Genomic DNA, 20,359 nt, shown 5'->3' with positions numbered 1-20,359 from the left:
TGATTTTGTGCAGGTTTTTTTGCAGCGTGGCAGAAACTGGCACGAGTCAACTCTTGCTAGGGGAAGGATCATAATCGTCTGCTTGCTTGTGTCCGGAGTCACGCAGCATTCAACGATCGATTACTGGGTCTCCAATTGGAAGGCCGTGATTTACGAGAATTGTTCAAGTGCTTGCACGGATAAATAAAAATAGTATTAACAATGTAGTGATGAATGGTTAGAGCAAAAAAGAAATGCATAATAGGTGTGGCCAATGCATGGATTGCGTGCTTTAGCTACTCAAATTTTTCTGTTAAGTCAAGTGGTATTCATGTGTATTAGGCCAAAATCCTTAGCTAGCTAGCTCATGGGTGGATCGAATCATCATGAGCATGACTGCATCCATGCATTTTGACATGTTGCAGCGGCTATCAGGTAGCATTTACAGTTTGTTAATCTGCCACGACCGCATAGTTGCATTAGGTGCACGATCGATAGATACGGTCCGAATCTTCGAGGAAGCAACGTTGAAAGGGCAGGCTTAAGGCTGACTGAGAAATCGGTCCAATTGTTGGGAAAATCCAGTGTTTTAAGCTGCAGGTACTTGGCGTATCGTTATTATTTATTTATTGGATCCTTTCCAGCCAAGCATACCAAATGCTAGCATGACTATACTTTTCTTTCTTCTCCATTTTTTTAATAAAAAAACATCATACCCTAACAATCTCACATTTTCTTTCAAGATACCTTGTACTACTGTTGTATGAAATACATGGAGTATGGTTTTTCAACTGGATGAAAATATTGGCAGCGCATATATATTGGATTGCAAGCAGGCAGGATTGATAGGACTACACGTGCGACCAAGAGATGCATATGCACATTTCAGCGCACTGTCTAGACAGGAGCAAGAGGGGATAACAGTGAGAAACCTGTACAAGGAGTCGAGGATGCTTCAGTCCAAAAACAACCAAACCATGCATATACCAACAAATTGCTCGCAGATACATATAACAAGAACTGCTAGTCCTCGAGCACATACCCAATTATTATGTGTGCAACAAACAGTTCAAAGGCCTTATCTCCTTGTCATTGGCAAGATGGCTAGGTAGCTACTACTCTCTAGGCAATAGAGCATCGATCCTAGCTGCCGTTTTCTAGGGTTTTAGCTGGGGTGTTGTGCATTTTTTGGGAGGCTACATTACTTGTAGCCATGTGCCACAAGGAGCTTGGGGCTGAGGATATTCATGCACATAATCACACATAGTACATTTTTGGGATATATAGGACGGTGATGATGTGTTCACTAACCAATTCAAGTCATGTGTAGCTTGATATTATAACTGATAGGCATTGCTTGTCCTCTCCAACTAGCCATGTTCGAAATGGTTAGCCACCAAGCTCAACTCCTGTCGAGACCCGTTTGTTGCTAGGCAGGCGCTAGCCTCTGAGACCTAAGCTGTTCTTGGTCATTGCCATTGAGCTAATCAAAATTTGCCTGGATTAAATAAAAACATAGGCTTCGTACGCAAGATTACTTTTAAGTACTTCTATGATGCTTCGTGCTTTTGCTTACAATATGTATCACAACAGAGAAGGAACCATTTGGCACTTGACCAAAACCCAGGCCGAGGACGGCATTGGGTGAGAATGAGTATGAATAAGCTTATAAAAGCAGCATGTTTATCTTTGTAATGTTTAAATGTCAAACACAAGCAGGATTTTGTGATTCAAGGAACCAAAGGAAGTCGCAATGCAAACTAAAATGCATAGCTTCAGTTTCAGACAAGCAACACAAGTACAAAACACACCAGAAGCTTCATTCTCCCCATGGATAAGGTCCATCCATTCCAGTCCTTCAGACATGGAGAAAATAAACAAGGGCAATGCCTGCCTTTGGCTTTCCTATGGAGTAGCTCCTTTATGGCCAGTGACCGCCATGCTCATACAATACTAGGAAGGGTGTGCCCAAAAAGAAAAGTGCAACGAAGGACATAAAGCCTCAAGGAGTACCCTACTCATGTTTGCTTGTGCCCTAAAGTTCCCAAGGCTAAGCAAATGCCCCTCCTTTTTTTTCCTTACACCAAGCTCAAGCAAATATCATTTCAGACGACAAAATATTTGCCCCAATGTCTCCTATCATTCCCACTCATCTCTCACTCTCTGTCTCCTCCTTTTAGGTGGTTGCACTACTGCAAACCTTGTCTCGAATGTGTTCTTTTTCTGATTGAACTGGTCGGTTGCACTTTGATATGAACATCTCTCTCAAAAATTAGATAAATGATGTACCTATTGTGCATATACATGGACCAAAACCAAGCTTCAAGCATCATATAATCCTGTGTGGCCCATGGTAATTATGGAGTACTCTAGACTTCAAAAAGGACACCAAAGATAAAAGAGACTACATCATAATAATGCACACAGCCAGTGGAGCACGCATATCGTACAAGTATATCTTTACCTGGATTCTCCAAAGACCCAGTGTTGTTTGCAAGCTGAACTGACCTTTTCGACCTTTGGTTAATTGGGGTGTCAAACTGTGGCTACAAGTGGTTATCTATGGCCTAAAGCTAGTAGTGATATAGTAATAGTAACATGTAGTATATGACTAGTACTAATAAAGATGTATCATGACAAGGAAGACCTCTCTTGCCTATCCCAGATGGATTGATGAGACACCACCAAAGTCAGTCAGAAATGGCTATTGATGTCAACTGGATGTAGAAGATGTATGTTTTACTTCACAAACGACAATGGCAGGGAAAAAATTATACAATCTGGTCAGTAAGGCAAGGATGAGATGACTACTGTTCAGAGGGTATATGATAGAGTACTACGTAAAAGCTATACAGGAATAATAATGATAAGGGGACGTCTAAGATTGTGAGATAACAAAAGTCTTAAGCCTCAAGCAATACGAGAAATTGTACTGCTAAAAGAACCAACAGGTCAAATTGTACATGCCATATTCTCGGAAACATTGAGAAATTTATTTGGTTGTCAAAAAATAGTACAAGTCAAGAATCACTGTTCAAAAAAACATGAGCATCTCAAGCGACCATAATGTCTTTTAGGACTATGTTCCCATCTTTACATGAGTGGATATACTATAGCAAGAGAAAAATATGAAACTGGAAATCATGTGAACCTTTTCAATTTACATAAAGTGAGCAAATTTGTCTGAAATTGCTTAAGGTCAGATACCTTAAATGCTAATTGTCCTGATCTGTGCAAGATTCAAGATAAGAGATCACAAGGTCAGCAGCCTTGCTTCCTGAAGCTATAACATTTCCAACAGCCAACCCATCCTTGTTATTTCCTACAGATACAGAAAAAGCTTCAATTATTTTTTTGAAGTTAATTTCAAGGTAAAGTATTACATGCTGGGATTACAGTTCCTGGCTTGCTCTAGGAAACTCATCATTCTCAGCAAATCAAGGAGCCCCATAAGTTGCATGAGAAATACCAAATTGACTTACTAGAAACAGCAAATTATTCACGTACTCAATCAACAGGAATATGTTTCAAATATCTAAGATTTCTTTTGTACAATAGGGGTGCCTTCATTGACTTGCCTGCGTAAAAGAACCCTGGAAGATTGTTCTCCATTTTTGCTATAGCTTCCAGTACCAGATCATAATTCTGGCCATATAAAGGAAAAGCATTTCTCCAATGTACATGCCTGTGTAAAAGAACATCATATTGAATTCGCAAGTGGTAGTGCAAAAACCTGAATGAATCCTCAAAACTCCATAGTGATGGAAAACCATAACACAAGCACAACAAGAGAAAACATATAGATACTCTAAACCATGGCAGTAGTTTCTTATCACTTACTTCACAAAAGTAGGTTGTCCCTCAACACCCAAGAGCTTTCTTAGGTCAGAGGTCACAAGTTGTTTCAGAATAGCCCTACATAAGTATATATATCAGAAAAATCTAGCAAGAAAAGAAAAAACAACCAAAACATAAATGATCATAATATGGAAGTATACGTTGGAGCCCCAGCGAGGTCTCTATTATGGCTCCCCCCAATGAAAGATGTATATAGATATTGATCATTAGGAGCTCGATCTGGAAACATCATCGAGGAGAAGAGGGTCCCTGTACAAGACGACATGTATAGATTAGAATAAATAGAAATCAGAGTAAATAAGACCTGAGAAAAAGTAGAGCAATGTAGCAAGGTTGATTTGTATATTGAGTTCAATACAGCTAGCAGGGTGACCTGCGCAATTGCGCGGTGCACCAAATTTATCTAAATTTTTATATACGTTATTCTCTTTAAATTTTATTAAATAGTCATCTTGTTGTAATAGTATTTTAGAAAATCGAACCTTATCATCATGGAACCCTAGTCAGGCAGTAAGCGTGTAGTCCGCGAGCAATTACAACCAAGTGCTCAATTGGTCTGATCAACAGTTCAGATCCATGTTGAATTAGTACTATCTATTTATGTATCTGGTATTTGTTCATACTGAGTCCAAATATGATATATATTCAATCCATCAATCTCAACCATTAAAACTTGCACTTGCCAAAATCATAGGGTGTAAATATTTCTCTTTCCCCAATTAATGTGGGAATTTCTAGTCTCCACAGCGAACATGGTTTCTTCTTTCAAGGCTGTTTTAATAATTTTTAATTCGCAAATCAAAATATAAGCAGCTACAAGCTGGATAAAATATAAGTGTAAAGCTGAATTAACCTACCAAGGGTTTTGAGACCATGCTTTTGCTGTTCCTTATAGGGTATCAAGGCACCAAATCCTTCCAATGGTTTTTTGACATCTTCCTTCTTAAAAGCTGTTACCATGAGAGATAGTGGTAGATAATCGACCTGCATATAATAAATAAATATGGATTAAGATTTCTATGCATACTTGATAATTCTAAGGAGCCCAGCTAGGAGCTGCATAGTTTCAAGTTTGAGTACATCAAATAGATATGGATTAAGAGTAGACTTCTATGCATACTCGATAAATTCTAAGGATACCAGCTAGGAGCTGCATAGTTTGAGTATATCAAGTTAGTTAATCATTATGACAGAAATCAAAGTCCACCTATCTCATAATTCTGTAATATGGCAGCATATGTAGGCTGTGGCAGGCAAGCAGCTAACAATACCAGTTTGCTGTTGTATTTCCAATCACGTTCCAAATGCACATATATCTAAGGAAGAACACATTCAAATAATAGGGGAACTGGTACTACAAGGCATCTTAACATGTGGAAGACAATCCCATAAGGTGCAGAATATGGGAAACAAGAAAAGGTGACGAAAGGTATGTCTTCACAGCGGAGAAGTAACCAAGCAATAATACCATTGTTACAATAATTGTGTATTCATGCCAGTAAAATAAAGTCTGGCATCTCCAGCATAAAGTTCCATATTCAATTCAGTACATGTTCAACATATAATGTTACTTGTTTTGATTGGGAATGGAAAATTTACTTAAAAATCACCAGGTGCTGCTATACAAATGACTGTTACTTTAATACACTGTTCAAAACAGTGGTGAAAGTTTCAAACAAGTGGCCTTTGGAAACAATAGTTTCCGTTGCCTTCTCAAATAAACCATATTGCTGATGAACTGCTGATATGCTCAGATTCAAGGGAGTGATGATTGACTCCTGTAAATTCACAAACTAAGAGACAGTCTTACATATATAATAGAAATCTAGAAGATAAACAAAATATTTTCTGTGACATGGATCCATCGACCTAATGGATGAAATTAAATGCAATTTGAAGGATTAAGAGGAATTTCCCCCAGCACAAATTTCTCAAGAACATGCTAGTGCAACACTGCATTTGTTAAATCTAAAAGAGTGATTCTAACCTGACCTTAGGAAGAAAGTCTAGCACAAAGGGAACTCCACCTTTTGTAAACTTCATCCTCTGGACATTAGACAATGGAGCCTAAAGGGGCAAAAAGAAAAACACGGTAAAATATTTTAATTTGTGGCTGTCAAATGATCAAGCTTCTAAAGAGATGAATACAGATAATTTTTTTCTTACAGTCATTATAACAGCATCGAAAGATTGGTTCTTTCTGAGATCTTTCCCTTTAGCATCTTTTGAATCAACAGAAATTGACCAACCACCAGAAGAAGAGACTCCATCACAGCAACATGCCAATGACAACACTTCTGTACCAAGCTTCACGTTACCATCTCCAACTTCATTGTGAAGTGCATCTATTAGTGACTGAAAAGCAATGAACAACATAAAACCTTTACACACCCAGATGTTATGTAGTATAACTGTGAAACTTTTCAGCATGTTTAGCGTGCAGGGCAAGTATCGCAACTCCCAATTAATAAAGTATACTACACGATAATATTTCCCAAAATGTCATCTTCTGAGATTATTCGCTATCACTACCATTCACACTATTTAGTGGTGTCTAAGGCTCTTGGTATGTTTTATTCTTATAGCAGATTTGGCTCGTGTGATACTTCTGTTGCATATCCTGTACTTATCAGTAGCTTTGAGTTTTTTGTTCGATCTAGCTTCAACCTAACTTATGCAACATAATAAGCTCATGTCAGGCTGATAAAAAAAATGATTATGGCAGGATCAGGGTGCAGATGGATGGATAAGCTTGGCTGGATCATAAATATAAAGCAGGACATCAAATCAAAAAAAAAAAAAACAAGACAGTTTTCTCTGGCCTGTAAGACTTCTTAAAGCAGCAATGAAGTTTCACCGACTAAACATATGTCCTAGTTGCAGGAAAATAACAGGTCTTCAATTCACAACATATGAATTCGGCATTTTTTAGTGGCATGTAGAATTGCTCAAACTAAAGTTCAGGGTTTATCACTGTCTTTGATATCTTTGACACTGACAAAAGAAACTACAGGACATCTGTGGAGTACCTGCATTCCACCATGAAATGAAAATGACACACGTTTATTCCTTCCTTTCCCTGGCGAAGCACCTCCTGTCTTCACTGAATCACCCTTAGTGGATAGTTTGGACAAGATGGCACCAGCAATGACAGAGCCATACCTGTGAGCATTGAAAGTGCATGGAGCAACAAATTATGAAGAAGATGACCAAAGAACATAACTGGGCACTAATGGCTTGTTTGGCAACTTGAGGGAAGGGGATTGGGAGTTTACACGAGGGAATTGATGGTGAGATTAAGATGGGAATTTGATTTTTAATCCCAATATCTTGTTTGGCAGAGGTGGTGGAAATTGACAGGAAGTTTAGTTGGAGATTAGGTCATTAATGAAAACGGATGGCTGAGATTTGTTTAGGCAAAGTAAAGGAGGAATTCCCTCCCAATTACCACCCCCTACCCAGGTATTGAAAAGGAGGGAGTTCCTTCCTCAATTCCCCATCTCCATCCCACCAAAATTCCCATCTCTCCCAACCAAACAAAACAGTTAATAGCTCCATCCCTCTAAACTCCCAATCCCTCCTAAAAACTCCCTCCAACCAAACGGACCGTAAAGAAATGTTGTTGACCATATTTATTGCAATAGAAGTGTTGTAGGGTAAATTAAGTGGAAACCCAAAGAAGCAATTATGCCTATTTTGACTCTACAAGCTCATATAGTTAACTATCATGGCCCATGAAGGAAAAAAAATTATATACTTATGAATAAATTTAGATTCTATTCTAGGTCCAATGGTCCACATGTAAGAAGCCTTTGAAGCTTGTATAGTTGCATGAGTGGTACCAGAATTTCCTTCCATCGTTTATCAGATAAATTTAACTTACAAATTAGATCATGTTATGCTCCAACGAATTGAACATATAGCAATTGGACTTATGTTCAAGATCTTAAATTCTTGATACATATACCCACTGCATTCAACTGCCATGATTTTTTATTTTGACATCATGTTTTTTTAATTTCGATTGCCAAAAATAAGTATTAATGATACCATGACTATAAAATACTAAAAATCATAACATTAACTTCAAGTAGGTGCATATCAGGTTAACAAATAATAAGCAGTAAGGACTGAGAGCACCATCTGTCCAATGAAAAAATGATAGAAAAGAAATAGGTAACAGCAGGAACCAAAAACAAGCTAACAGCAGGAGCCCAAAAAAGAGATGCAAGCAACAAGGATAAATGAAATCATTAAAATGCACTATGCAGTAAATTCACATGGCGGTGTTGACATTTGAATGGACAGGATATAGCACGAGCATATGGACGTGGACAAGTGAATTATTGATAAGGTAAATCTTGAATGAACATCAATGCACAAACTACAAACTTACTTATTCTCCAAACAAACTACTACAAACTTACTTATTCTCCAAATTCCATAATGCTGGAAATGCATGACGAATCTGCACAGAAGAAAATATTACTCAAAACCAGAACAGTTCTACACAAGAAGGTGATATGTTTTGATCATTATGAATGAGAATTGTTATGACTTACTGATACGGCTCAAGGAGATTAGCCCCCAAAAGTTCTAGCCGTATCAGTTATCATCCCCAAGAACACATCACAAAGTCAAGCACATATGTTGTTTATACGCACAATTTACATAAAAATAATTATGACTACAATTTACTGTAGAAATGCAAAGGTGCTGATATGGAAAATGCAAATAGTGAGACATGTTATAATAACTTACTGATAATGACTCAGGATCTCCTCCGCTTGTTCCAGCCACAAATGGATCAATAAGATAATCAACAACCTGTAATAAAGTTATAAATTCTTACCCTCTACTGATTATAATGGGCATGTAAGTTGCAAAGTGTTGATTGTATTCACTTAACAATCCATAAATTTCTTCATTAAAAATGAACTTGCCTCTTTTCCAAAGTGGCGTTCAAAGAAACTTGCAACACTGCAAAAGAGAAACCTGATTATCTCTACATATACACAGAAAAATCACACTGCAAATGTATTCTCTCTGGTCAGAAAACATGCTGTTTTTGACATCAATAAGGTCTTCAAAGTGTAGCTTTGACCACTAAATTCTGTTGCAACGTATATGAAAAAAATGGTAAAATCATAATATTATGAAAATACTTTCTCATGCGTTCAATCTAAATATTGAACTGATTTTATGTACAAAGTTTTAAAAGTTTGACATGAAAAATGACCAAAGGGAGTGTGTGATATGAAGTATATATTTGTATTTCACAAGGGCATGAGAATGAAGGAAGAACACAGGAAAAAAACATATAACTATATTATCAGTGGTTCAAGTTTACAACAACTCAAAATAACATCAGTATGAAGGCTCACCTCTCACTTAAATGTTCATCAGACACTTTTCCCGAGGTCCTTCTGCTAGATTTCTCATAGAGAAATGGTTCCAGAAATAGCTTGAGCTGCAAAGATAAGACCATGTTTTACTAAACTCAATACAGTAATATAATATGACGGTTGCAATCAGTCGATCACACAGCTTGAACACGAAAGATCAGGAAATGTACAAATTTGTAATAGTGAACTGAAAACAAGTAAATCAAGTCACGGTGATCAGTTTAATATGATTGTTTCTACACTAGTGAATTTTAATCCATCAGTGACAAGTGGAAACAACAAGCAACTTGTTGCAAATAGGTCAGGAGGTCATGATATGTTGTAGCAATTAGCACTCAATAACTTACATACCTTTGATTTTGTAGAAAGAACAGTGCTTTTCATGAGCGCAATGGGATCTGAGGGAATCTTATGTGACAAAAAAATATATTCAAAAGTGAGGCATACTATAGGAAGAACAAAACAAAATGCATCATATCATGAAAAGTCTATTTACCAGTGTTGGTGCTCCATCTTTGACAATGTAACGCTTGTGTTGTGAGTTAGGCTAAAGGATATCGAAATATTAAACATATCAGTGTAAATTATGAAACAGAAGACATTCAAAGCAGTTAACCATCACAGATAACATTAGCACATACATACTGCTGTTTGCCTTGTAGGCCAAGATCGTCAATAAGCCTGCTTGCCTCCAATTCACTCTCTGTCTGGAGGCAAAATAATTAAATTACAGAGAGAACGGCAAATTGAATCAAGCAGGCATGATAAGATTTGCACGCAGGTAAAAAAAATGCGACTAGTATTGCACATGTGCCCAAGCAATGAAACAATCTTAACCTATTTTGTCAGTGGAGTATTAAAATAATTTATTTATTTTACTAAGAGTAGTACAAAGTAACTAATATGGTAAGTATAATAGTTATAGATCATGGTGAATGAAATCGAATCAGGCTATGATAAGTTACATAACGGTGTTCAATGATGCTCATAGCAGAAAGGGTTCACGTCTGTTGTGGGATACGAATGCAGAAGAAAACACTTCTCCATTTGCAGGAACAACTGTCTGCATTAGTGAGCAGCTTGCATTTCGTTCACAAACACAAGTTTCCTCAGCCTGCGCACCAAGGAGCACTACTCGCTAGTGTGCTCCAGCCCTCAAATAGCCGCAGCAGCGCCAGTGCGCCACAATCCAAAACATACAGAAGCAGCATTTGCAGCAATGCAGACCAACACAGCCCGAGATTGTGATCAAACAGAAGCAGCGAGGCACACCAAAGCGCGCTCACCATGGTGTTGGCCCCTTCGTCCCAGATGAACCCGCCCTCGGAGTTGGTCCGTATCTTCCCACCCGCCCTGTCGGCCGCCTCGAACACCGTCACCTGCACGCCGCGCTTCCTCAGCCTGTACGCCGCCGCGAGCCCACTGCAGAGAGGCAACCATTTCATCAATCATCAAAAAAAACAACCTCCCCACTCACACGCACACGGCACCCCAAACCTAGGGCAGAACTGAACCCACGGAGAGCGCGCGCGGCTCCCCACCCACCTGACGCCGGCGCCGACGACGGCGACGGACCTCCCGCCGCGGGGGTCGTCGGAGGCGGCCATGGCGCGCGCGGGGCGGAACCGTGCGGCGCGCGCGGATGCTGCGACCGCGAAGCGGGTGGGAGCGCGAGCGTGGGCGCGCGACGGCGACGAGGAGGAGGAGGAGGAGGAGAAGGTGGTGGCAGGAGAGAGCATCTGATTTGGGGCTCTTGGATAGCTATGGATGGGGATTTACTTGTTGTCTTGTGCGGGGTTCGTCCTTCGGATCGGAGCCGGTGGGGAAGGAAGGAAGGAAGAGAAGTGGACTGGGAGTGGGAGGCGTGGACTAGTCGCCGAGGAGGCTTGAGGTCAAAACCCACAGGCTTCGCACGCAGTTTTGACCTTTTTTTTTAGTATTGTACTCCACGGGCCAAGGCCCAACTGGTCAGCCAGACTTGGCGTGCATACGGCCCACAATTTGGTTCATGCGAATTTCCGCTCAAATACCAGGGTGCACTGTTTGTCCGAGAGAGAAGATTAAATACTCCCTCCGGTTTTTAATAGATGACGCCGTTGACTTTTTCTCACATGTTTGACCATTCGTCTTATTCGAAAAATTTACATAATTATAATTTATTTTGTTATGAGTTGTTTTATCACTTATAGTACTTTAAGTGTGATTTATATCTTATACATTTGCATAAAATTTTTGAATAAGACGAATGGTCAAACATGTGAGAAAAAGTCAATGGCGTCATCTATTAAAAAACGGAGGTAGTATATAAAAAACGAGATAAGTCATTAGCTTATAATTTATTAGTTAAATATTAATTATTTAAAATTTAAAAAATAGATTAATATAATATTTTTAAAGCAACATTTCCAAAGATTTTTCTTTAAAAAAACAGAAAGTGTGCTTGGAACGAACGCACACGTACGCGACTACTCCCGTCTCGAAAAAAACGGGAGTAGCTATACAACTGTCGACAGTTTTTGGGATGAAAAACTTTCAAATATGACTACTATGTAATTACATTGTAACTACTATATAACTACTATATAACTAATATGTAACTCAAGTGTAACTCAAAATAGCCCGATGGGAGAACTGGTTAGGTGAACAAGCCTCCAAGTTGGAGGTGTTGGGTTTGATCCCTACTGCACGCGTGTGAATTTTTTAAGCCGTTTTCCCTCACTAGCACAAATCTCAAAGCATATTAGACAGCTTAAAATTTGAAAGTTTTCACCCCTGAATTTTTTAAGCTGTTTTCCCTCACTAGCACAAATCTCAAAGCATATTAGACAGCTTAAAATTTGAAAGTTTTCACCCCCTGTTAACTGTCGCCAGTTGTATAGCAAATCCGAAAAAAAAAGAAATCATGATTATGTATTTGAACATACCCTATGTTTAGTAAGGATTTGGTTTTTTTTTTTTGACAGATGAAGTATGTTCCAAATAGAATTAGGCTAAAACGACCTCAATAAAATGGGTTTCCTATTCTTTTCTTAAAAATCTTTAATTTGGGTTTTCTTAAAAATCTTTAATTTGGGTTACGTATTATATAATTAGATTTATGACCTGAATTAATCCTTGTTACACACTTTGATGATCGCACTTAATCCTTGTTAACACATCTTGGCTTACATTTTGGCAAAACACAATAAGCTTAAACCCTTTTTACTAATTTTGCCTTAGCACAAGGTTAATAGGTACAGAGAGACGGTCAATGCCCGCATAAGTGAGACGAGTATGGATATCGCGGCAATGCGAAGGAGACGAAAACGAGTGAGTCAACCCACACGGGAAGATAACATTGATATTGCATTTGCCAAAGTTCACACTAGCCGACGTGGTTCTTTCCTCTGTAGTAGATCAGATCAGCGGATGCCCCATTTCTTGAGCAACCTAGCCAGGGCCCTCGTGAACCTTCTCAACTTCGACTTTGAATTGCGCAGCCGCGACATCTTGTCGCTGCCTGGCTCGCTGCTTTCTTCTTGTTGCTGCTGCTGCTGCTGCTCGTGCTGCGCGGTTGCCTGGCTCACCACCTCGTGCAGCTGCACCCTTGGCTGCAGCTGCTCGACCTCCCGCTGCCGCTTCCCGCGGAACAGCAGGAGCAGCCTCTGCGCCTTATCCTTCGTCTTGCCCGTGCCGTTGGCCGTCAGGGACACCAGCGCCGGGATCACGCCTTCCTGGAGCACCATCTGGCTGCCGCCGTCATCGCCGCTGCAGATGATCCACAGGCACGACACGGCCTTCTCCTTCTCGGCGGGGTCCCCGTTCTCGAGGATGACGACGATGGCGCCCACCATGTCCGAGTCGGCCATGATCTCCTTCTTGCCGGCGCGGGTCAGCGCCAAGTTGATCAGCACGGCCAGGGCCTTCTCCGTCGTCGGGGAGGACGGCGTCAGGACGTCGTGGAGGCTCTGCATGATGCCGGAGGAGATGAGGGTCGGGATGTTTGACGATTGCAGCGACAGGTTGTACAGCGTCAGGAGAGCGTCGAGGCAGCAGGTCTTGCTCATCCGGAAGCCGTCTCCTTGCAGGCCCTTGATCAGGAGAGGCGCGGCCTCGCTCTGCCCGATGATCGCCTGCGCCTCGGCGAGGCAGGAAATGTTCAGGTACATTGCGACGGCAGCCTCGTAGGTTTCAGGCTTCTGTATCATCTGCTCCATCAAGGGGAGGACTCCACCTGAGAGAAGTTGTTTCTTGTTCCTGGAAAATCAAATGCAGAGGTGGAAAATGTGAGATGATGGCAACTAAGATCAATTAAATCATCTACCTATAGAGTGTTACTGCAAGTTGTACGTGTAATAAACTATTGTAACAACATCGTTAGAAGGAACAAAGCATACGTGACATTTTACCTATCATTGCTGACAGCAAGGTTGAACAGAGCCATTGTTCCAACCACCTGGCACTGAACATCATCTCTGCAGACTGCCTTCTTCACAAAGTGGATGAGTAGCTCGGTAATACCATTAGCACCCGCGTATTTCCTAAGCTCGTTGTCATCCTTCAAAAGGAATCTAATCTGCTCGATCACCTCACGTTGCTCGTCGACACACTCATCGTCGTCCTTGCTCAGCACACGCAGCCAAAGCTCACATGTCGCCTCTGCTACCTTCTCGGAGTTCTCATGAGGATGTTTTTCTGGTGAGGCCTGATCAACTTCACATATCTCAGATGGAGCCTCTCCGGAGTTCTGCCGAGTGCACTCCTCCGAAGCAACTTTACCACCATCCTTAATATCATCCTCCGCGCATGTGTCTTCAAACAAGACCGTGCTAACGCCATTGGTCACAAGACATTTGCTACTATTCAAGGATGATATCCTCAGGTACTTGAGCTTGGGAGAATCAGGCGGCGCCGATGGAACTAGAACCCCGTTCTGCTCGCACCATGAAGCTATCAAACCCTTGATGCAATAGTTGGGCGTCATGGAGAGCTGGGATAATTCATTCCGAGTCTTTGGGCAGGTTGTGTTGCCGCTGCTAAACCATTTCTCAATGCAAGCCCGCTCATATGTCTGACCAGATGCGATAATAACAGGGTCATGCATGAGTTGCAAGGAGATCGGGCACCTTAGTTCCTCAGGTGGCAATGGCATGCTACCTGATAAGCCTTTGATCTGCCTGAGATTGAAGGAGCCAACCCTAGATATCGACTTTTCAATAACATGACCATTTCCATGGAGATCAATCGAGCTGGACAATGAACGGGAAGAGCAAGAAGGGCTTGAGCACATGGATGTGTTGGTGAAATCCGTCGTTTCGCTCCTAAAAATGCTTGAGTATTTCCTCATTAGGTGCAGTAGATAAGATGCAACTGATTCTTTCTTTATGTCTTCCTCTGCATGAGCCCTCTCAAGAAGCCTTCTAAGTGCTCTTCTCTCGGTAAGAGCTGTTGCCGATGACGCAACGCCGACCCGAAATGCAGTTTGTCGGAAAAATTCAAGTTCATTGTCATGAAGAAAGCCATTGGATTTTGCCTCATTCTGAACTAATTGATTCACATCCACACCAGCTTGCTTTTCAATCAGATCCAAGGTAAAAACTGCTTTCTCCAGATCTTTTGCGATATCTAGTATCTGAAAATTTCCCAAATAAGTGTGAATTAGAGGAAAAGGTTAAATTAAATCATGCGATTACAATTAGGGTGAAAGCTGCAATACGTCAAACTCATTCATTAATTTAGTAAACTATATAACACTGATAAAGAAGGATCCTTCCGCAATATTTTATAGGTATCTATTTAAGACAGAGCCGGCAAGGACAAATTCTTGTATAACCAGTGGCAACCTGAGAACTGGCTGCTTCTGGAAGTGTTTCTTCCAATTGGTGAAGACTTTCCAGAAGCGCATATCTTGCTTTCTCAAATTTTGCCAGGACATTTTCTGCTGTAAAGGCCTGCATGCAGTTAGGATGTGTAAGTATGAAATTTTGTATTTCTATAATAACAAATAAATTTGGCAGTACTTGATATCCATATACGATGAAACATATCCAAGTACCATCAATTATATACAGTAGCACAAAGACATGTATCCATATTTCACACATTTTTATTTCTCAAAACTAGGAAACATAAATATGTTTGCACTTATGAAAACTGCATACCAAGTATAGCTTGCTGCACTCTGAGCAATACTGAAGTAGATTCTTGGCCTTCTCAACAGCTATGCGCAAGGAACTCAATGCAAGAAGTCCAGAACTGTTTCCAGGCCTTGTAGCTTCAAGGACAGGAATAACATCCAATACTTCAAGAACTACTTTGTGAAGTTGCTTACATAGTGCTCCATGCAGCTGCACAAAGAGGTAGGAACAAACCAGCTTAATCTACCATCCTAATACTCACATTATTAATAAATAGAAATCATTCCTCCCCAAAGAGGGGGGGGGGGGGGCAAAATTATGATATCAAACAGCGGAGCTAAAGAAAATTAAAAAGAAAGAAAGAAGGTGGATGAGATCTATTATTTATCACAATTTACCAACTAATAATTGGTAACTTTATGAGATCAAATATCTTCATATATAAAAAATTATCATATATATATGATGCAACTATGTTATGATTTCTTCTAACTTTTTGTTGAACTAGTGGTAGTATTGTGATATTTATACTTTTACAGGAGGCATTTGCCTTTGCTTTTAAAGGGTGACTATATAATATGTACACAAGTATCACAAAAACTCAATAGTATTGTTCTGAAAGTTCCCTACATTATAAAATGATCTCAGATCAACATAATTAATCATATTAACATTGTAGAACAATTAGCTTTTAGTGAAATGAGGTCAGGTGAATTACCTTCCAATTACCCGTACCAATGAAGTTCCCATCGACCTCGACTTTCTCCATGGTGCCTCTCCTAGTCAAATTTCATCCGCTGAGAAATAAGAGAAGTCATAGAATGAAGAAGTTATTAGTCCTAGAAGAGAATAGTTTCGGCACAAGTATGTGGCAAGGGCGATCATCCACGGTTCCGCCGGAACCAACCAAAACCAGACTAAAAAACCTCAATTAAGCTAAGGATTAGCATAGCCACCAGTCAATTAGTTTGTTGGCTTGCTGCAAAATTAATACAATCGGTTTGACCTTTTTCTTTCAACCCAAGATGAACAACTTCAAGTATGTGCTGCGGAATCAAGATAGTGCATTATGTGTTCATGCATGAACTGAAGTAACCCCCATTAGAAATAAAGGGTTTAAATTTCTCACCGTGTGCAAAAACTGATGGTATAATCTATTTTCCTATATTGATGAAATTTCACCTGAAACATGCAAAGTGCATAAGTTACATATCTTATCACTATAAAAAAAATAAAGATCATTTAATAAATAAAAAAATTACAATCCTTTATATAATAAATTACATTGATCATATAGCCAGAAATAAAGCATATTAGCAACGAAGCACAAATCAAATGATGAAACCTTGACATGCAATTCAAAACACACACCCCAACAGTAAATGAAGAACCAAAAGTCCATGCACTGCTCTTATTGGCAGTTTGGCACATCTAGAAAAGGAGCAAATGGAGCCAATAGATAGAGTTTTAACCTCTAGATGTGATTGATAACCTTAACCCAAAAAGGGGGCCAACACATAGTAAAGTGAAGATGGAATAATAACTAAAAGTGCAAATTTTATCATTCGAACAACTAAACATACGTTAGGACAACTAGTTTCCCCCTGGAAAACATAGCTATAGTAAATCAATTGATCAAGAATGAATTTTGTGCACATTATTTTCTTACTAATGTTGCGACCGCAGGGATTATTCTGCATGGCATGGCATAATCAAACCACATGTTAAAGGACATGTAAAGTCACAAAAAAATAAAGAAAAAAAGTATGCCATGAAATTCAACTGAACCAACATTTTTTCCTTTACATAGCTAAGAGACTTGGTTATATTGTTTACAGGATGATATACCTTGTATTGGTTTACAGGATGTTGTTAGTAAGTTCATCGCCGGACATCCCTGACTTGATACTTATCCACAAATCCAAGACCAAATATAGTGATACTTATCAATTCGTGAATTCAAAAACTAGAAGGGCTCATTTGCACTGACTTTTGGTGGTGAGGGACGTCGAGCGGTGTTTGGTTGTACCAGATCCAACGGAGGGCAAACATACGTACCGTGATCAACGCCCCAAGTGATGCCATCCTCAAGCTAAGGTGGCGGGCTGCCATTGCCATGGCACCATGGACGGCGAACAGTGAAAATCGCAAACAACCAACTGCCCAAACCCCCAACTTTCGCGCGGTCGCTGAGACAATAAGCCATGGCGAAGCCGTTTGGGGGCCTAGATTCCAGTGGAGGAGAACAACGGAAGGGGCATGGGTGCAGTGTGGGCTGCCTCTAGAGACAGCGAGTGAATTGGCATTGGCAGAGGGGAGAGAGTGGGGGCTGGGCGATACAATTCAAAGGCGTAGGGACTTAGATGGAAATTTTCAGACCGCTAACAACATTGCTAGCAGTCCTAAATGTTTAGTTCACACAAAAATTGGAAGTTTAGTTGAAATTGGAACGATGTGACAGAAAAGTTGAAAGTTTGTGTGTAGGAATGTTTTAATGTGATGGAAAAGTTGAAAGTTTGAAGAATTATTTTGGAATTAAACACGGCGTTAAATAGGGACCAAAATGCATAATTTGGAAATGCTACCACTGGCAAGGAGTCCTAAAAGGGATCGCTTTGGAGATTTATCAACCCATCATCAGGTTGGCGGCGGAGGGATTTGGCAGGCGGTGGAGGCCGAGCCCGGCGCTTCCGGCTGGCGGCGGTTGGATCCGCTGTCCTCGCGGCTGGACCTCGTCGGACCCTTGGCGACGGCGACGGGTTCTCTCCGCGGTGCGGCACCCTCGCCGTTGCAGCTCCATGTGACCACGGAGGGCCTCGGCTCAGCATCCTCATCGTCGCGCCCCCCTCCCCCTGGTGCCGGCGGTGTGGGCTGGGCCCGGTGCCCCCAGCTGGCGGCGCCTAGCGATGGCGGGCTCCTTCCCCCGTTGTCCCCGTCCCCCCCCCCACAGGTTGTCCATGCGTGCAGCGTTGGGTCTGGGACGGCACACGTGGAGCTACGAGGGCCGGCGACGTAGCTCTACCCTCCAGCCGCCGCCGGCCGGGGTTGTGCGTGGAGGGGCTGGCTTCGGAAGCCCGGACGTCCTCCTACGCGCGTTTTGGCTGCCGACACGTCCCCTTGGTTGCAACAAACCTCTTCCCCTTCTCCCTAGTGCCCTCGATATTGTGCCTTCTTCCCTCCCCGCTCCAAACCTGGGCCTATTCCATTGTTCTTTGGTTTGCTGGTGTTATTCCCCGTTCAAAATCTTCTCATTTTCAGCTTGCTCTTGACAATTGGTCCAGATGTTTGTTCTGGGATTTGTGCTCCTCTAGCACCTTGGCTGGCCTCTGCTCTGTGCCCTCCGCTGAGGTTGCGGTTGATGATCTTTCATCAGTGAATTCCCCCCCTTAGCCATTTTCCTTTTGTCTAACTCCTGCTCATCTTCACCCCCTTCCTTGAGACCGTCCAAGACCTTTCAGCGTTTCTCCCTCCTTTTAGGCTTCCTTCCCTTGAAGGACGTTGGAGTGTGTTGATCTAACAAGCAACTCGATAAAGTTTGATTGAAGAAAACTCATTGTGGGTGGCCTTCGGCCACATCTTTCAGTGCCCTCCCTCTTCTGGGGCTTCCTTCCCCCAGAGGGCGTCGGCGGGCTTTGATCCAAACAACAATAAGATCAAGTTAGCTTCTTGATGACTTCATGCGGGTGGCCTAGGACTTCTACAACCTTTCTTTGGCCTTTCTTCTATTCCGGCATGCTTGTGGCTGCGTGAGGAAATGGATGTTGATAAGCTAGGGTGTTAGCTTTAGGTTTTGGTTTTGGCCGGGTAATTTTGTAGATGTCGTTTGTCAATTGTTATATTTTAGGAGGTTTTCCTTTCTCTGTTCTCTCCTCTTTGTATTCCCCGTGTATTCTGTTCTCCTATCCTCCAGGGCTTCTGCGTTTCTATAGGTGAAGCCTGCCCTGTGTAAGCTCATTTGGCTTAATATATTCAGGTGGGGACTCCCCCCCCTGCCGGTGATTTAGTCAAAAAAAAAATCATCAGGTTGGGCTGCGTGCTTCCCGGTGGCAACGCGGCATTGCGGCCGATATCGATCCAAGCCCAGATCCACTGGCCGTTCAAGGCCTCATGCTGAATTGCTGATGCTAAACATGCTGGCAACGTGTAAACTGAAATAAATTGAATACTAACCTACTGTGAACTGCTTGAACAAAACTAGTTGAATTGGAAGATATAAACAGTATCGCTTATGCTGACGCAAACCAAATGAGAATATGTTTTAGAAAAGGGCTGTAGCTGCATACTCTGTAGAATTCTGTTTTGCTGCTATTATGGTGGCCTGGCTTTCTTTTGCGTAGCATGGTGTAATCAACACTAATGTTTGGACATATGTAATATAAAATCTCGCACAAAAAATTCAAATACTACATGAAGGCCACCGGTGTCAAAGAAGGCAGACGCAGAGAGTCGGAAGGAAAAGAAATTAGGCAGAGCAACATCAGCTAGCTAAAATGTCAACGTAGAAAACAAATTTGCACCGTTCGCCTAAAAAGACTCTAACTCAAGAACAGAGATTAACCATAATGTTACTACTGAATAAGCTGAGGAATAATCATATATGGCGGGAGATCGTTCGTCCGTACTCGTACCCGAGGGAGACAAGGCGACGAAGGAGCGAGCCTTGAATTCCTCCATGGCTCGGTCCGTAGCTCGTCCTTTCGCCCCCTTGCTCGGTCGGGAGGAAGGAAATTGATTTGTTTTGGGAGAGGCACGAGGGGGGCGGGAGGAGGTGGAGATAACACGGGGAGAAGAGGAAAAACGGTGGCTTAATTTGTCCAGAGCCGCCGAATAATAGCGTATGGCCATGCCAAAGCATAGGCTTGGCGGTTGGCGTGGCGCTACTATTCTCGTCGTCCTCGTCGTCGTCGAACGCGGGTCGGGCAAATTTAGGGCGGCGAGTGAATCCGCGCGCGCGCGTGGCTCAAATGTTGGTTCGTTCTTTGCCAGATCGAGCTCTGGCTG

General features: G+C 41.6%; 2 protein-coding genes across 2 annotated transcripts; both read right to left on the bottom strand.

The window, feature by feature from the left end:
* Positions 1–2,950: 2,950 nt before the first annotated feature.
* Positions 2,951–11,049, bottom strand: LOC4336237 (protoporphyrinogen oxidase, mitochondrial). Its single transcript, XM_026024760.2, has 17 exons — positions 10,788–11,049; positions 10,529–10,664; positions 9,884–9,949; positions 9,739–9,789; positions 9,594–9,650; positions 9,222–9,307; positions 8,781–8,817; positions 8,599–8,664; positions 8,265–8,305; positions 6,867–6,999; positions 6,004–6,192; positions 5,830–5,904; positions 4,695–4,821; positions 3,978–4,086; positions 3,820–3,894; positions 3,558–3,664; positions 2,951–3,301 (listed from the first exon to the last, which is right to left on the bottom strand). The coding sequence occupies exons 1-17, from the start codon at positions 10,979–10,981 to the stop codon at positions 3,195–3,197; spliced, it is 1,656 nt and encodes a 551-aa protein (XP_025880545.1). The 5' UTR covers positions 10,982–11,049; the 3' UTR covers positions 2,951–3,194.
* Positions 11,050–12,427: 1,378 nt separating this feature from the next.
* LOC112936149 (U-box domain-containing protein 6) lies at positions 12,428–20,172 on the bottom strand. The gene is made up of 7 exons (XM_026024759.2): positions 19,987–20,172; positions 16,488–16,540; positions 16,077–16,155; positions 15,383–15,568; positions 15,065–15,172; positions 13,631–14,853; positions 12,428–13,478 (listed from the first exon to the last, which is right to left on the bottom strand). Exons 3-7 carry the CDS (start codon positions 16,125–16,127, stop codon positions 12,644–12,646), a joined length of 2,403 nt encoding a protein of 800 aa, XP_025880544.1. The 5' UTR covers positions 16,128–16,155; positions 16,488–16,540; positions 19,987–20,172; the 3' UTR covers positions 12,428–12,643.
* Between the last annotated feature and the right edge of the window lie 187 nt (positions 20,173–20,359).

The sequence above is a fragment of the Oryza sativa genome, chromosome 4, assembly GCF_034140825.1.
Source record: "Oryza sativa Japonica Group chromosome 4, ASM3414082v1".
Taxonomy (NCBI): domain Eukaryota; kingdom Viridiplantae; phylum Streptophyta; class Magnoliopsida; order Poales; family Poaceae; genus Oryza; species Oryza sativa.
Note: the sequence above shows the minus strand (reverse complement) of the source record. Positions and strands in the feature narration are given on the sequence as shown.

Excerpts from the sequence above, each read along its gene's own strand:
- LOC4336237 (XM_026024760.2), bottom strand. The coding sequence starts at position 10,981 with ATGCTCTCTCCTGCCACCACCTTCTCCTCCTCCTCCTCCTCCTCGTCG. Across the intron at positions 9,308-9,593 it reads TTCTTTCTACAAAATCAAAG|CTCAAGCTATTTCTGGAACC; the intron begins GTATGTAAGTTA and ends TTATCTTTGCAG. Across the intron at positions 3,302-3,557 it reads TCCAGGGTTCTTTTACGCAG|GAAATAACAAGGATGGGTTG; the intron begins GCAAGTCAATGA and ends CTGTATCTGTAG.
- LOC112936149 (XM_026024759.2), bottom strand. The coding sequence starts at position 16,127 with ATGGAGAAAGTCGAGGTCGATGGGAACTTCATTGGTACGGGTAATTGG. Across the intron at positions 15,569-16,076 it reads TTGGTACGGGTAATTGGAAG|CTGCATGGAGCACTATGTAA; the intron begins GTAATTCACCTG and ends CTCTTTGTGCAG. Across the intron at positions 15,173-15,382 it reads AGTGCAGCAAGCTATACTTG|GCCTTTACAGCAGAAAATGT; the intron begins GTATGCAGTTTT and ends AACTGCATGCAG.